The sequence below is a fragment of the Schistocerca cancellata genome, chromosome 1 (genome assembly GCF_023864275.1).
Source record: "Schistocerca cancellata isolate TAMUIC-IGC-003103 chromosome 1, iqSchCanc2.1, whole genome shotgun sequence".
Lineage (NCBI taxonomy): Eukaryota > Metazoa > Arthropoda > Insecta > Orthoptera > Acrididae > Schistocerca > Schistocerca cancellata.
In genome coordinates this window covers 860,743,314-860,760,832 of record NC_064626.1, presented here as the reverse complement: position 1 = coordinate 860,760,832, position 17,519 = coordinate 860,743,314, and the positions used below count along the sequence as shown (strand labels likewise).

Below are 17,519 nucleotides of genomic sequence, written 5' to 3'. Positions count from 1 at the left end.
TTTCATTTACACTGCATCTAGTTCAGCATTATCCGTTAAAGATGTATTACATTATAGAAATACTCAGATTCTTGCTAGGATTTATGCCCTTATAAAGTGTAAGTAAGTGTGTAATTTTCCATTACTGGCAAACATCTTTAATTCATAAAATATTTTAATGAGTAGTTACTCTTACCAAAGAAGGAGGCTGATTGATATGAGGTTATATTTGCTATGTGAAAACGTTTTATTGTCTTTGCATTTACATGCAGCTATACTGGGTAGCAGTAAAGAAAAACAGACAGTACAAAATTTTATCAATATTCCGCATGCTTTACATTTTTTTGTGAATTATTCTTCATTCAGTCTGCGCTGCAGGGTATCAAGAACCTTCTGGCAGCCTAATTCTGCCTCAGAGATGGCAGACTTGACAGATTCCAGTGTCTTCGTTTTGAAGCTTTTATCCTCGATGTTCTTCAGATTAATAGTTACGTTATAGCTGGCTCCTATTACAGCTGTTCTCAAGCACTGCGCTCCAACCTGTTGTGACAAAAACATTTGTAACTCTTTCGCTAAACCGAGCAACATACGGTATTGATTAACTAACTTAGAAAGTTCAAGTAGCAGTATACATCAGTTAGACGATAACAGAGACTTATAAAAGGAAAAAAAGGAATTTAAGATGAGGTGAGTAGGTATCAGTGAGAGAGAGAGAGAGAGAGAGAGAGAGAGAGAGAGAGAGTTCTAGAACAATGTGTAATACCCAGGAAAGTGATGGTATTTGCGATTACAGTGTAAGCAATGATCATATTCATGTGAGTCACACAAAGCAAGTAAAGAGTGATGTGCTTCGATTTTGTAATGAAAGGCTAGTTAAAAGTTCAAAAACTTATCTTTAAATCGTCCCCTGTTGCACTGTTACCAGTGGGGGACACACAGCACAGTAACAATTTTATCGGATGAGAGCAGTAAAAGATACACATAGTTTAATCAATACATCATTAAATCTGAAACAATCAAATTTGCATACTATATTTAGGTAGCAGAAAGGGGAGGTCTGTCATTACATCATACAAAGAGACCTCATACCTCCCCCCTTTTCAAAATGGTTCAAATGGCTCTGAGCACTATGGGACTTAACATCTGAGGTCATCAGTTCCCTAGAACTTAGAACTACTTAAACCTAAATAACCTAAGGACATCACACACATCCATGCCCGAGGCAGGATTCGAACCTGTGACCATAACAGTCGCGCGGTTTCGAAGTGAAGCTCCTAGAACCTCTCGGCCACAGCGGCCAGCTCCACCCCCTACCCCACCCCCCATTTTCATGTTTGACGAGAAGCTGTTCAAAAAATGGTTCAAATGGCTCTGAGCACTATGGGAGTTAACTTCTGAGGTCATCAGTCCCCTAGAACTTAGAACTGCTTAAACCTAACCAACCTAAAGACATCACACACATCCATGCCCGAGGCAGGATTCGAACCTGCTACCGTAGCGGTCACGCGGTTCCAGACTGAAGCGCCTAGAACCGCACGGCCACACAGGCCGGCCGAGAAGCTGTCAAATGGTAAGAAGAGACAATCAAAACACTGGATATATCATCAGTGCTCGTGTCTTAATGAAATATGGTGCCGTTTCGTATCTATAAGTTACATATCTCTTGTTGGCTCCACACAACACTTGGATGTGATACCTTAGGCTCTCAAGGTGGACCTTGCTAATTCTGCACTAGATTGCAACCCTCTGGAAACTGTAATGGCTGCACGCACATAGTTTCTCTACACTCATATTCTCCAAGCCAGTGACAAGTGCGTGGCGGAGGTTTCATCCAACTGTACCCGTTATTATGGCTTCTTCCAGTTCCATTCACGTACGGAACGCGGAATGAATGATTGTTTAACAACTCTGTACTGTAATTACTCTGATCTTATCCTCACGATCCCTGCGTTCGGTGTTGTAGTACATTCCTGGGTTTATCCCTTAAAGCCGCTTCTTCGAATTTTGATAGTAGCTTTCAAGAGTCTGCCATTTCAGTTTTCTCAGCATCTCCGTGACATTCTTCCGTGGGCCAAAAAACCTCTGACCATTCGCGCTGCTCTTCTTTATATACGTTCAGTATCCCCCGATAGTTCTGTCTGGTATGGATTGTACGCATTTGAGTACTGTTCTGGGATGTGTCGCACGAGTGTTATGTTAGCGATCTCCTTTGTAGACTGACTGCATTCCCCCAGTTTGTTATCAATGAACCGAACTCTGCCACCTGCTTTGTGTGCGACTGGGCCTATGTAAGTGTTCCATTTCGTATCTCTATAAGCTGTTAATCAAGTGATTATAAGTTGACAGAGTCCAGCTGCAACTTATTAATATTGTATTCAAGGAATACTAATTTTTATTTTTCGTTTTGTGACATACACAGTTTTACATTTGTGAATATTTAAAGCAAGATGCCAAACTCTGGACCGCTTTGAAAGCTTATCCAGATCCAAACGAATATATTTGCAGCTTTTTATAGACAGTACTTCATTGTAGATAACTGCATCATCTGCTAAAATTCTGAGATAGCTATTCATATTGTTCCACAAGATCACTTCTACATATTCGCTGAATCTCTGTCCATGGTAACATGCTGTGTCCTCTTTCTTTTTACCCCATGTGATCATATTGTTGATAATAAGCGTAGATGCGTTATTAAGTCAAATGCTTTTCGGAAATAGAGGTATACTGCATCTGTCTGACTGACTTGATCCAACGTTTTCAGCATACCACGTGAGAAAAGTTCTGGTTGGGATTCATATAATCGAGTTTTTCGGAATCCACGCTCGTTGGCCTGAGAAGATCATTCTGTTTGAAACACCTCACTATGTTTTTGGCAATTTTAGCTACATATCACTCCCTCTTGCATGTGCTGCGAGAAGTAAATTGGACCAATATTCCTGATTTTTGTTTTGTAAAGGAGCATTTGAATACGGCGTCCAGCATTTCTGCTTTTGCTTTGCATCTCATTTCAGCTCCTGTTTCGTCCATGAGCGTCTAGAAACTAACCTCTCCTGACACTGACACTCTTTACATACGACCAGAATTTCTTTCCGTTGATACTATTCTGTTACGATAATCGTTGAAGACGTTATGAATTGCCCTCCTGACATCCGTATGCATTTCATTCACATCTATTTTAGTCATATGCTTTGTTTTAAACCTACTCCAATTTAGCTGTTTCTTACTGCAGTAACTCCTGTAAAAGCGTGAAAATTGACCATCGAACATAGGGTCATACATGCTGCGAAAGTCATCCACCAGTAGCCGTGGCAATTAAATTTTCGAGTCATGGTCTTCGAAGCTTTAAGATAGTTCGTTCTTGTGGGACAATATGTCTTCTCTAAATCTCATACTGGCGTTTGTTAAGTGTATCTGCGGCATTCCACTTCTCACGAAACAAACGCGTGGAGCTGTTGTAAGTTTTTTCTGTCTGTGTTGTCAGATGTTTGGCAAAGATCCCAACAAGGAAGATAATTACTACTAAGTTATATTTATATAATAATAGCACCCATGTCAACATTTTCTCTTCATTGTCTTGTACAACAATACGCACAGCAGTAACTACTTGTGCGAGGGCGTGCTGAACAGTAAAACAGTAATACTTCCGAATTTTTTATTCTGTGCTCTATACCGATTGAGGTATTACATGTCATGCATATCACTCCGTCGACTTTCGCTCTTCGCTGATGCAAGTCGCAACCCTCTGTCGCTAGAGGGCTCAGAATTCTAGCGCGTAACATGGCGGTGTGTAACGTAACTATGTCGGTGCGTGAGGAACAGCGTGCTGTAATCAAGTTTCTAACCACAGAAGAGTTCGTCTGCATCCTCTCCTTCTACATAACAGTGCCAGACTACACACGAGCGCTGTGACATCTGCAACAATCCGACGCCTTGGGTCCAATGACATTGATCAGCCTCCATACAGTTCCGACATGCCCCATCAGATTTTCGTCTGTTTCCAAAACTTAAAGAACACCTTCGAGGACTTTACTTTCGCAGTGATGAAGCGGTGCAACCACGTGCGAGGTTGTGGCTCCGTCGACAAAGTCAAACATTCTACAGTGACGGTATCAACACTGGTCTTTCGTTGGGAGCAATGTGTTCGTCGCCAGGACGACTACGTCGAGAAATAAATATGTATATTTGAAGAGTGAAGATGTTAATAAAGTTTATTTTAGTTAAAAAACATTAAGAGTTTTCACGTAAAAAGTTCAGAGACATTGCTTTTCAGGAAGCCCTCGTATTCCGCAGCAACGAAGTTTATCTGTAACACTTAAATACTGGAACTTAACAATTTAAGTCTTAGGTTCACCTGTAAGTCTGATATTGTCGTAGAGTTTCCAACTTTAGCCAAGTCAGCAAATGAAGTCCACAGCCTGTTAGCATTTTGTATTAATATCTGAGGAATCTCAATGGCTTTCATTAGCCCTTTTTGCATAGCTGCTGCTCTTCCTTGAACTTCCTCTTCCGTTCTCTTAGGCAGTTTTAAAGCCTCCTGGAAAACAAATGTTCTCTATTAATGTGTCTAAAGAATCTAAGTCTTCACAATACACATGGATATTCTAGGCATTTCTTTTACTTTTTGGTGATGTTAAGAGACAGATATTTGAAACTAATTTATCCAATACAGCAAATTATTATTAACATTCCTGCAAAGTTTTATTTTATTGTACCTAGCAGGAAATTTGTTGGTAACAATTTTCTTTAAAAATCATCAACATATTCAAGTATATATTAAGATACTGATACCAGTAAAAGGATTGTACAAGTTTCCAATGTAAGTGAGAAAAAAAAGCTTTTTTCAAGGTGAAGTGTATATTGTGACAGTTAACTATAGGTCTACATCTAGCTAAAAAATAATACATAGTTCTTTAAATCAAAGCGAAAATGCCTTTGAAAATAACCAAAGAAAAGATTTTACTTTAACCTGTAACAAACTGATTACACATAATGTCAAACATTAGCCTAGAAAATGATGCAGAGTAATACTATATGAAATTAGCAATGAGATATTTATTGTTATGACATATCAACTAGAAGAATATAAAACTATTTTTTGCTGATTGTGTTCCATAGATTTGATAAATTATATAACAGCTATCATATAATACAGTAAGCTGCTGTTTAAATTATTCTTCTGTTACATTAAAGAAAAATAAACTAGCAGCCTATGATGTTACATGATGTCATTTCTACAATTAAGAATTTGCTTGCTGCTCGAAGTATGCAACTAATGTGTCATAGTTGCAGAATATGAAATAGATTCTACATGAAAGTTTAGTGTTGCAAAGTCTGTAACGTATAACATGCAATAAGTGACTCGAACACTGATGTTGGTTACATTCAAATTCATTGTTTAAGAATGCGTCATGCATATCTGCATGGGCACATTTACATTACCATGTAGGTGTCAAAAGCCTGGCTGTCCTTGTCAATAAGGGTAACAAATCCTTCAATGGATGCATGTATTGTTGGAACAATCTTCCTTATTTCTGCATCTACAGCTTCAAATTGTCGTTTTCCATATGTCAGTTGACCAACCATAGTTCCTAAGCCGGCAGCCTGTGTGATAATAATATGACAATAGTGAAAAATGCAAAACATTTTCTAATGAAGAGAAAATGACATTGTAATAAGATCTTCTGAACTGTATACTTCAATATCTCATCTTAAGATTTTTTTTTCTTTTTACAATTAGGCGCTGCTAGTGTTGCGCAGGTCAGAATAGACAGATGGCATGAGGACCATTCTCTCTGACGTATATTTCATTAAATATATGATCTGTGTGGTGTATACTAAAATAATTAATCAACGATGCGAAAAAATATTATTATTTAAATAAAACAGGTCAGAACCAAAAGTTACTTGATTTAATAAGAAATGTAAATTTTTACTGTATACTCGTATTTATATTTTCATCGTTCACTTGCTTACATACTGTATTTGTACTTCTATTGTTGAGGCTATTAATGAACAACTTTTGAGGTGATCAAACTCATGAGCACGTGAAGTACAACAAACTGTGTCAAAAGCAATCACATATAATCAGTCATATCTGGTGCCATTCCGATCATATAACTGAACAGTTCTGGTGGTGGTACTTGTAACGCTATACCCCTGGCATAGCACATATCTAGGGCGTCTCCTTTAAATTTCTTCTGCGCAACGGTATTTGCAAGTCTTTTCCATTTTTCCGATGACGATATTTGGATGTTCACTGTATGTTTTCGTGGAATCTTAATGGAACGCCAGAAGTTCGTAACGGTAGTTTCCACGTACCGTACTCTTTGATGTTCGCGCAGAGTGGCCATTATTGCTCTATTTTGTTTATTTCGCATTTGACGCTGATTAGCTAGTTCACGGTTTTTAAGTGAACTTAGTATAATTCGCACCTCTTCTTCTCTCCCTTAATGTTCGCTATTTGTTCTTCACTACACCTTTCTGTTACAGTATTTGTTGCACTCCTTCTTACAGTATTTGTTGCACTCCTTCTTACAGTATTTGTTGCTCTCCTAGAATTGTCCATTATAATTATCCGGGCTGTTATGCCGTGGTCGGTTGATGAATTCTGTGGTAGCGAGCAAGTGTGTGTGTTGGACCTTCCATCGAGCTACGGACCCCCCTTGAAGATGTCTCCCGCAGTCGGAGACGAAACGTTGGGAATCACCACAGAATTCATCAACCGACTACGGCATAACAGCCCCGATAATTATAATGGACATGATATTTCCGGCCGTGAAAGTCTACATTTTAGTATCTCCTAGAATTTTCATAAATCGTCTTTCCATTTCTTCTTCTGGCTTGTTTCTACGTGCAGCTCTTCTTCTTTGCGAATTAACATGCGTAAACACTTTTTTTGACACACTTTAGCTTTTGAATATTCAAAATATTTTTTTTTGAAACGCTTTACCATTTGAATATTCACTTTTTACTTTTTGGTATTTTTCTCTTTGATCCTTTCTTGATCGTTGTTAAAATGTAACCGACGAAAACGCTCTGAACTGCGACTTATATCGACGCTCGAAATTTGATATATTCTGTTTAGATATTCTATAACATTCAGGTGTATTCGAGTTCGGAAATTGAAGAAACTTCGCGAGAATTTAGCCTTATGCATCTTCAAGAATGGATATCTAAATTTTTTTAATATTTTAGAATTTTCTGTGAGAGTAAATTTTGGGACTTGCTAGAAAATTCTAAAAGAATTTAAAAAATTAAATATTTCTACATCTACATGGATACTCTACAAATCACATTTAAGTGCCTGGTAGAGGGTTCAATCGAACCACCTTCACAATTCTCTATTATTCCAATCTCGTATAGCGCGCAGAAAGAACGAACACCTATATCTTTCCGTATGAGCTCTGATTTCCCTTATTTTATCACGGTGATCGTTCCTCCCTATGTAGGATGGTGTCAACAAAATATTTTCGCATTCTGAGGACAAAGTTGGTGATTGGAATTTCGTGAGAATATTCCGTCGCAACGAAAAACTCCTTTCTTTTAATGATGTCCAATCCAAATCCTGTATCATTTCAGTGACACTCTCTCCCCTATTTCGCGATAATACAAAATGTACTGCCCTGCTTTGAACTTTTTCGATGTACTCCGTCAATGCTATCTAGTAACGATCTCACACCGCGCAGCAGTGTTCTAAAAGAGGACGGACAAGCGTAGTGTAGGCAGTCTCGTTAGTAGATCTGTTACATTTTCTAAGTGTCCTGCCAATAAAACGCAGTCTTTGGTTAGCCTTCCCCACAACATTTTCTATGTGTTCCTTCGAATTGAGCTATACAGGGTGAGTCACCTAACGTTACCGCTGGATATATTTCGTAAACCACATCAAATACTGATGAATCGATTCCACAGACCGAACGTGAGGAGAGGGGCTAGTGTAATTGGTTAATACAAACCATAAAAAAATGCACGGAAGTATGTTTTTTAACACAAACCTACGTTTTTTTAAATGGAACCCCATTAGTTTTGTTAGCACATCTGAACATATAAACGAATACGTGATCAGTGCCGTTTGTTGCATTGTAAAATGTTAATTACATCCGGAGATATTGTAACCTAAAGTTGACGCTTGAGTACCACTCCTCCGCTGTTCGATCGGGTGTATCGGAGAGCACCGAATTACGTATGGATCCAAAGGGAACGGTGATGGACCTTAGGTACAGAAGAGACTGGAACAGCACATTACGTCCACATGCTAACACCTTTTTATTGGTCTTTTTCACTGACGCACATGTACATTACCATGAGGGGTGAGGTAAACGTACACACGTGGTTTCCGTTTTCAATTACGAAGTGGAATAGAGTGTGTCCCACTGGACACGCGTGGACGTATGTGGTCTCAGCATGATGGTGCACCTGCACATTCCGCAATTAACACGAGGCTGACCCTTGACAGGATGCTCGACGGGCGTTTCATAGGACGTGGAGGACGCATAAATTGGCCAGCCCGTTCTCCTGATCTTACACCTCTGGACTTCTTTCTGTGGGCCATGTTAAAGGAGAATGTGTACCGTGATGTGCCTACAACCCCAGAGGATATGAAACAACGTATTGTGGCAGCCTGCGGCGACATTACACCAGATGTACTGCGGCGTGTACTACATTCATTACGCCAGAGATTGCAATTGTGTGCAGCAAATGATGGCCACCACATTGAACATCTATTGGCCTGACATGTCGGGACACATTCCATTCCACTCCGTAATTGAAAACGGAAACCACGTGTGTACGTGTACCTCACCCCTCATGGTAATGTACATGTGCGTCAATGAAAAAGACCAATAAAAAGGTGTTAGCATGTGGACGTAATGTGCTGTTCCAGTCTCTTCTGTACCTAAGGTCCATCATCGTTCCCTTTGGATCCATACGTAATTCAGTGCTCTCCGATACACACGATCGAACAGCGGAGGAGTGGTACTCAAGCGTCAACTTTTTATTCATAGGTGTTTTTAATAGTTATAATTATTAATAATTATTGATAATAATGTTATTTTAGGCTCTACAGATAATCTACCATCACGACCGCGAGAGGGTGACAGTGGGTGGTCATAGAGAAAAGTGTGTCTTCACATGCACACGCTTGCCTTTTATTCGTATATAATGATATGCTGATTAACCGCAGAAATAACAGAATTTCAAAATATCCTAAATCGTTCAAATGGCTCTGAGCACTATGGGACGTAACATCTATGGTCATCAGTCCCCTAGAACTTAGAACTACTTAAACCTAACTAACCTAAGGACAGCACACAACACCCAGCCATCACGAGGCAGAGAAAATCCCTGACCCCGCCGGGAATCGAACCCGGGAGCCCGGGCGTGGGAAGCGAGAACGCTACCGCACGACCACGAGATGCGGGCCCTAAATCGTTAATGTTGCAATTTCTCTCCTTTCAGGAGAGGTCTGGCAAAGTATAGAGGAGCAAATGATCTTTAGAAGTATGTAATATATAAATATTTTGTGCTTCCTTGAAAAGATTGCAGTCCTTTTCCTGGGCTTTGCCCTATATTCACGGGGTCGGCATATTAATTTCTGTATTTGGCAATGTTGTGGTAGAGGGTGACCGGATACCTCTCCAGTCGCCACCTCTTCTCTCTCCCCTCTACCGGAATTGGTGTACCCCCACCGTCTGCGTCTAGTGTTATACTATGAGTAAGTATACGGTCGATTTTTTATCGTTTGCGTACCATGCAACTGAAGCGAGACGTGTGTACCAGCCTGGTATTCACCAAGTCGAATGTGGGAAGCCGCCTAAAAGCCACATAAAGCCTGATAGGTGCCCCTCCCCGATCCCCGGAAACGGCGTGCTAGCGCACGCAACCATCGGGTCAGGATTTCGTGTTGAGGGTGTTTATGCAGACCATAATAATTACAGTCATTAGCTCTGAAGCTAAGTAAAAGAAATGTAAAAAAAATGCAACTATTATCATAAATAAGGGTCTCAGTGATATATCGCTCCAGCTTTTAGAAATGGATTAGGTTGTTGTGGTCTTCACCCGATGACTGGGTCCTTAGGTTAGTTAGGTTTAAGTAGTTCTAAGTTCTAGGGGACTGATGACCATAGATGTTAAGTCCCATAGTGCTCAGAGCCATTTGAACCATTTGAACCGATGACTGGTTTGATGCAGCTCTCCATGCTTATCCATCCTGTGCAAGCCCCTTCATCTCCCAGTACCTACTGCAACCTACATCCTTCTGAATCTGCTTACTGTATTCATCTCTTGCTCTTCCTCTACGATTTTTACCTCCACACTCCCCTCCAGTACTAAAGCAGTGACCCCTCGATGTCTTAGATGGGTCTTACCAACCGCTCCATTCTTCTAGTCAGGTTGTGCCACAAATTTCTTTGCTCCACAGTTCGGTTCAGTACCTCCTGATTAGTTACGTGATCTATCCATGCAATTTTCAGAATTCTTCTGTAGAACCGCATTTCAAAAGCTTCTATTTTCTTCTTGTCTAAACTGTTTATCGTCCATGTTTCACTTTCATATATGGTTACACTCCATACAAATTCTTTCAGGAGAGACTTCCTGACTCTTAAATCTATACTCGACGCTAACAATTTTCTCTTCTTCAGAAACGATTTTCTTGTCATTGCTAGTGTACGTTTTATGTCCTCTCTACTTCGGCCATCATCAATTATTTTGCTGCGTAAATAACGAAACTCATCTACTACCTGATTTAATTCAATCATCGACAAACCTCAATGTTCTTATTTATTCTCCCTGAACTTTAATTCCTTCTCCAAGGGAATTATTCGTTTGTTTGCTTTGTTGCTTGCTCACTGCACAGACTGAATACCACAGAGATTGTCTTAACACTGTCTCACTCCCTTCTCAACCACTGCTTCCCTTCCATAACCCTCGACGCTCACAACTGCCGTCTGGTTTCTGTACAAGCTGTAAATAGCCTTTCGATCCTTGTATTTTACTCCTGCAAGCCTCAGAATGTCAAAGAGACTATTCCAGTCAACATTGTCAAACTTCTCTAACTCTACAAATGCTGTAAACGTAGGTTTGCCTTTCCTTAACCTATTTTCTGAGAGAAGTAGTCGGGTAAGTATTGCCTCGCGTGTTCCTACGTTCCTCCGGAATCTAAACTGGTCTTGCCCGAGGGCGGCTTCTGTAAGTTTTTCCATTCTTCTGTAAATAATTCGTATTAGTATTTTGCAACCTTGACTTATTAAACTGATAATTCGTTGATATTCACATCTATCGGCACATGTTTTCTTTGTAATTGGAATTATTATATTCTTCTTGAAGTGTGAGGATATTTCGCCCGTCTCATGTATCTTGTTCACCAGATGAAAGAGTTTTGTCATGGCTGGCTTTCCCAAGTCTATCAGCAGTTCTAACGGAATGTTGTCTACTCCGGGGCCTTGTTGGATTTAGTCTTTCAGTGCTCATTCAAATTTTATCGCAGTATCATGTCTCCCACCTCATCTTCATCTCTACGTTCCCTTACATTTCTGTAATATTGCCCTCAAGTATATCTCCATTTATAAACCCTCTATATGCTCCTTTCACCTTTCAGCTTTCCCTTCTCTACTAAAGGCTAGTTTTCCATCTGAGCTCTTGATATTCATACAGTTGCTTCTCGTTTCTCCGAAGGCCTCTTTAATCTTCCTGTAGGTAGTAGCTATTTCTTCTCTAGTGATATATGCATCTCAATCCTTAGTTTTCTCCTCAAAGCATTCCTGCTAGCCATTTTGCACTTCCTGTTAATATTTTTTGGAATTTTTGTTTTCCTTTTTGCCTGCTTCATTTGTTACATTTTTATATTTCCTCCTTTCATCAGTTAAATTCAATATATTTTGTGTTACCCAAGGAATTTTACTATTTTATCTCTCCAATCTACCCATTATTTTTCTATCGTATTCCTTTCCCCTGTTCTTGTCAATCGTTCCCTAATGCCCCTCTGAAACTCTCAACAACCTACGGTTCCTTCAGCTTATCCAGATCCCATCTCTTTAACTTCTTTCCTTCTTGCAATTTCTTCAGTTTGTATCTACAGTTCATAACCAATAAATTGCGGCCAGAGTCCAGATCTGCCTCTGGAAATGTCTTACAATTTAAAACCTGGTCCCGAAATCTCTGTCTTACCACTATATAATCAGTCTGAAATCTTCCAGTGTCTTCATGTCTCTTCCACGTATAAAACCTTCTTTCATGATTCTTAAACCAAGTATGTGGGATGATTAAATTATGCTCTGTGTAAAATTTTACCAGGCTGCTTCCTCTTTAATTACTTTCCCCCAGTCAAAGTTTCCTTTTCTTCCCATCCCTACTATCGATTTCTCCACCACTATTAAATTGACTATCTGCATAATTTTTTTTTATCTCATCATACATTTCTTCAATCTCTTCATCGTCTGCGGAGCTAGTTGGCATGTTAGTTTGTACTACTGTGGTGGATGTGGGCTTCGTGTCTATCTTGGCTACAATAATGCGTGCACTATGCTGTTCATACTAACTTTTCTCATTAATTGTGAAACCTACTCCTGCATTACCCCTATTTGATTTTGTATTTACAATCCTGTATTCACCTGACCAGAAGTCCTGTTCATTCTGCCGACGAACTTCGCTATATCCCACTATACCTAACGTTAACCTATCCATTTCCTTTTTGTAAATTTCTTAACCTACCTGTCCGATTAAGGGATCTAACATTCCAAGCTCCGATCCACATAACGCCAGTTTTGTTTCTTCTGGTAACAAAATCCTTCTGAGTAGTCCCCGCCCGGAGGTCCGAATGGTGGACTATTTTATCTCTGGAATATTTAACGCAAGAAGATGTCATCATCATTTAACCATACCGTAGAGCTGCATGCCCTCGGTAAAGGTTACGGGAGTAGTTTTCCCTCGCTTTCAGCCGTTCGCAGTTCCAGCACAGCAGGGCCGTTTTGGTTTAAGTTACATGGCCATATCAGTAAATCATCCAGACTGTTGCCCCTGCAACTACTGAAAAGGCTGCTGCCCTTCTTCAGGAACCACACGTTTGTCTGGCCTCTCAACAGATACCCCTCCTTTGTGGTTGCACCTACGGTACGGCTATCTGTATCGCTGAGACACCCAAGTCTCCTTACCAATGGCAAGGTCCATGGTTCATGGGTAGGTACAAATGGATATGACTGAAAATGACAGCGAGAGTTCAGCGATAGTGTCGAAAATAAACATATAGGTAGGAGAGGAAAGTGGGTAGTGAAAAAGTGAGCTATCAGCTTAAATGATCGTCTAGATTCTTATGAAATCAGGAATTGTGCTGCCTGTGTGTATTATCTGCTTCATAAAGGCATGTTATTCAAAGATAATGAAATTTAGTGCATTAAATGAATTGTGTTTCAGTTGTGTTTGCATTTTGATTGTAAGTTGAGTACGGTCACTTGGTGATGTTCGCAGTTTAATGCCTTTAAGACCATTTGATCCTGGTTTTGAAGGGCAGAATCCTCAGACTACTTGAAAAATGTCATACACTGAGCGCAGTCTTCGTAGTGATGAGTGCTCTACGCAGTATCATTTCAAGATTTTGATTAAAATTCTGTAATGAAGGACACGTTACCCACAGGCAAAAAAGTCTCATATCAATAATAACCACTCCACAGTGAGATTGATATCTATGGTATTGCCCCACGAAAATCAGCAATGTCTGCAACATCACAAGAGGATTTGCAGTTTCTTGAAAAACTTAGTACATGAGAGTGAGAGCAAGTAGTAAGTACACAACATGTGTGGTAAACTAGGTTCTGCTCATAGCAGCGCAGAACCACCTGCATTTACTGGCACGTGTTGGGCAACGTTTGAGAACCAGACTGTAAAACCTTTCTTCAGTTATCGTCCTGTATCTTGTGTGAGAACTACAGCCGGTCAGAGTGGCCGAGCGGTTCTAGGCGCTACCGTCTGGAACCGCGCGACCGCTACGTTCGCAGGTTCGAATCCTGCCTCGGGCATGGATGTGTGTGATGTCCTTAGGTTAGTTAGGTTTAAGTAGTTCTAAATTCTAGGGGACTGATGACCTCAGAAGTTAAGTCCCATAGTGCTCCGAGCCATTTGAACCATTTGAGAACTACAGTGACAGGTTAAGGATGACTGCCACGTGCTTGGACCACTCTCCCCACAGTCCTCTCTCAAATGTACGTGATAAGCGACGGTAGTCGTAAGAAGTGCGCTCCACCAAATACAAAGGCTTGTAGAGTATTTATGTACATACAAACAAAACTTAAATAGGTTTATATATGGTACTTGACGATTAATGTCGAAAGCAGGCGGATAGCAGTGGTAGAACGGGCAGGAGCACTATATGACAAAACACAGGAAGCACGAAATGACAAAAAATAGTGAGGAGTGTATTATGAGAGAAGGTAATTAATATGAGACTTCGGCTACATGAAATTGTTTCCTGAGGAGCTGTGAAGAGAAAAGGCTTGGAGGTGTGATGCAGACGGACACACAAAGCATTCGGGCCCCTCCTGCGGCGTGGAAGTGGATGAACCGTTGCTGTGTGTGTATGTGTGTGTAATTGTATACTTCGAACGTAAGCACGATAAATGTAAATAGAATGGCGAAGCAATATAACTGGGACATTTGAAACTGATGATATTTACATATATGTACCATGTAATTGTGTGCTCATAAATAAAGAGGCTGAGATTTCCAAGTAACTTGTGAAATGGCGCAATGCCAACTGTCGCGTCTGAAAAAAGAGGGACATAGACATCACTTTGCTGCGGACTATAGCTTGGAGTACTTACCACATCTAATCTCACACAGAGATAATGTGACAGAGAAAGTACTTCATTTTCCACTGTCACTGCGAGTTCCAATATTATGAAACACACATTCATCTATTGTCACATCCTCGTGCGTGGCATTCTGCACCCATAAATGATAACGTCTTCGAATTTCCGTAAAGTTGCGTTAAGATAATTTTTTATTGTCCCCATTCCTTCATTTCTGCCTTAATGGGAGTGTTGTACTGAAGTTTAACGTATTTATGTTTCACCAGTATTCTGCTCCTAGCTTAGTCAGCGTTGCCAACATATTAACTAATAAAATCGGAAAAATCACAGTCACAGGCCTAGCTAACCCAAGCGCAACAGACTCCAGAATTCTCCACATAAATCCCAATCTCCAGTTGACACTGCCTCTTTTCTTCTGCTGGGTTGTGACATCTCTCCCATAGCGTCAAACAACCTCCAAGCCAGGGTTAAAGACACATTTGGTGAATCAAATAAGTTTCACCTAATTTTAACTTAAGCTGATGGCCTATTGTAGGAACAATTCAGAGCATCAATATAACTTACCTTCGGAGTCTCTCACAAATTACTGCTTCTGTTTGTGTACAAATCGTGTTTACAATATAACGACTGAATCGGTCTGAATTGGGGGAGAAGGGTGCGTGTGTGTAGGTTGAATGGAGGGGGGGGGGGGACGAGCTAGAAAAATACCACGTCGTAAAAAAGTGAAACGGACAGTTGTTGTTATGTGAATCAAACGAGTCCGTTTCCTAAGATAATTATGAAACTTGTAACGGAACATATTAAAGGCTTTACTGTACCGAAGTATGCGATACCCTCCAAATTCAACCAGTTTAACGAGTATTTATGATTATAGAAAAGTTATTGTGTATGTTAACAATGATTGCATAACATGTCGGCATAAACAGTCAACCCATTAAATTATACTGAGTAACTGACCCACACAAAAGTTTATATTACTTGATCACTGATACAGCAAATGTCATCATGTAAAAACACTAAGTTCATCTTAAATAATTAATATGAAGTACGAAAAATAGTGGCCAACTTAGGTATTTTGGATCTCCTTAAATAAAAATCACCCAGTGAAACCTATTTGTTCACTAGGAGCGTTTTCACTCAGTATTCACGAAATCAATCCTATTTTAGACGAAAACCAATGTAATTCTTAATAATTCATGTTATTTACTTATTTATGCAAATTAGAGAAGTCAATTGACAAACTTCTAAGAAACAGCCTTTTTGTAACAAAGAATTATTCTGTCAAGTCAACAAATCTGTCATTTTAATAACATGTTAAATTATGTCACTCGATGCAAATTAATAACTTTTCTGCACAAATTATGATAACAGATGTACATGTGACTTGTAAACTATATCTCTTTTTAGTAGTTCTTTGACAATGTTATAAATACAAGCAGCAAGAACGGTCGAGGGGCAGTCGGAATGTCACTTTGGTAAAGTGTGTTTGTGTGTTATTGTTTGAGGTGGATAAACAATGCAAAGAACATGTAACGGAAATACTACTTTGTGTTGTGTCATGGTCTCTGATGGACAGTGGAATTAAGATGGCCACCAGAGTAATAAATATTTGAAGTTTACATATTTGTTGGTTTCGCTCGTTCTTTATCATCAAAAGCACATAAAAAACACGGGACCTCATGTTTTTAACCCTAGACAAGCAGATTTAGAGCCAGCATCAGCATCGAGACACAGCAGCGATCCAGCAAGTAGCAGCGATTACCACAACACAATGCATTTTAATGGCGCCAACCTAACATCAAGTGCTAACAAGCTCCGTAAATGGGAGTGAAATAGTGTGATTATAGCAATTAGCAATATCTACGACTAGGCGACCATTACAAACTGAAACTGGATTTCGTCTGGTCAGAATATTAAGTGAATTGTCTATTTATCTTCATTGATGTTTCAATAAATTAGTAGCAACCAAAACCTCGTTTTTTACGCAAAACGTATCAGAATATTTGATCCCTTGCTTCTATTGAATAGCCTCAATTGCACGAAAAGGTTTTTTTTTTAAAAAAGGATCAAAATTAAGATGAGCAGCGCATGTAGATTACATTAGATGTACTTTTCATTCCAGTTGTTTCTTAGTAAGGAGACCTTGTGGAATGTGGAACATATCAGAAAACAATAAAAATTTACAGAATAAGAACAGATATGCTAATGCACCTGACACAAATACCAAATGAAATTGCCCTTGTGGAATTCGTAGGCTACTGCAGGACAAATCATCAAATAAAAAATGAAAACATTTTACAAAACTTATTTATAATGATTGCATCACTGCACAAAATTTGTACAGAAATCAGGGAGTACGCAGTATTCACATTATGCGATATTATAAACAACATACACGCATCAATCGCTTCTAAGTGTATCCATTACAATCTCGACGTAAGTTTGTGTAGTTTTTGCTTTATTACTTCGCCTCTGTAGTAGTGAATATAATGCTTGACGACGTAAATATTAAATCACTGGTGCGAATCTGTTTCCCACCGCTTGTTTTATCACTACATTTTGTTCATGAAAGAACGAACAATATGTTTCGGCTGCTTTCGTAATTGCTCATTTACTATATTTCTGGTTGGACTATTGACTTTGACCTTAGGGATTGAAGCCACTGCAGGACGATAAATAATTATTAATAAATAAGGCAATCTAAAAATCTTCACTTATTGATAATTTAGTATTTTGGATCCTACTGTT

General features: G+C 39.5%; 1 protein-coding gene across 1 annotated transcript in view; it reads right to left on the bottom strand.

Annotated features, from left to right (window-relative positions):
• Nucleotides 1-200: 200 nt before the first annotated feature.
• LOC126189230 (formimidoyltransferase-cyclodeaminase-like) overlaps nucleotides 201-17,519 on the bottom strand; it is a 124,534-nt gene continuing 107,215 nt past the window's right edge. The window contains exons 8-10 of the mRNA XM_049930925.1: nucleotides 5,419-5,580; nucleotides 4,331-4,513; nucleotides 201-519 (exon numbers count right to left, since the gene is read on the bottom strand). Coding sequence (XP_049786882.1) covers nucleotides 331-519; nucleotides 4,331-4,513; nucleotides 5,419-5,580 — 534 coding nt within the window. The 3' untranslated portion in view covers nucleotides 201-330. The remainder of the gene's footprint in view (nucleotides 520-4,330; nucleotides 4,514-5,418; nucleotides 5,581-17,519) is intronic.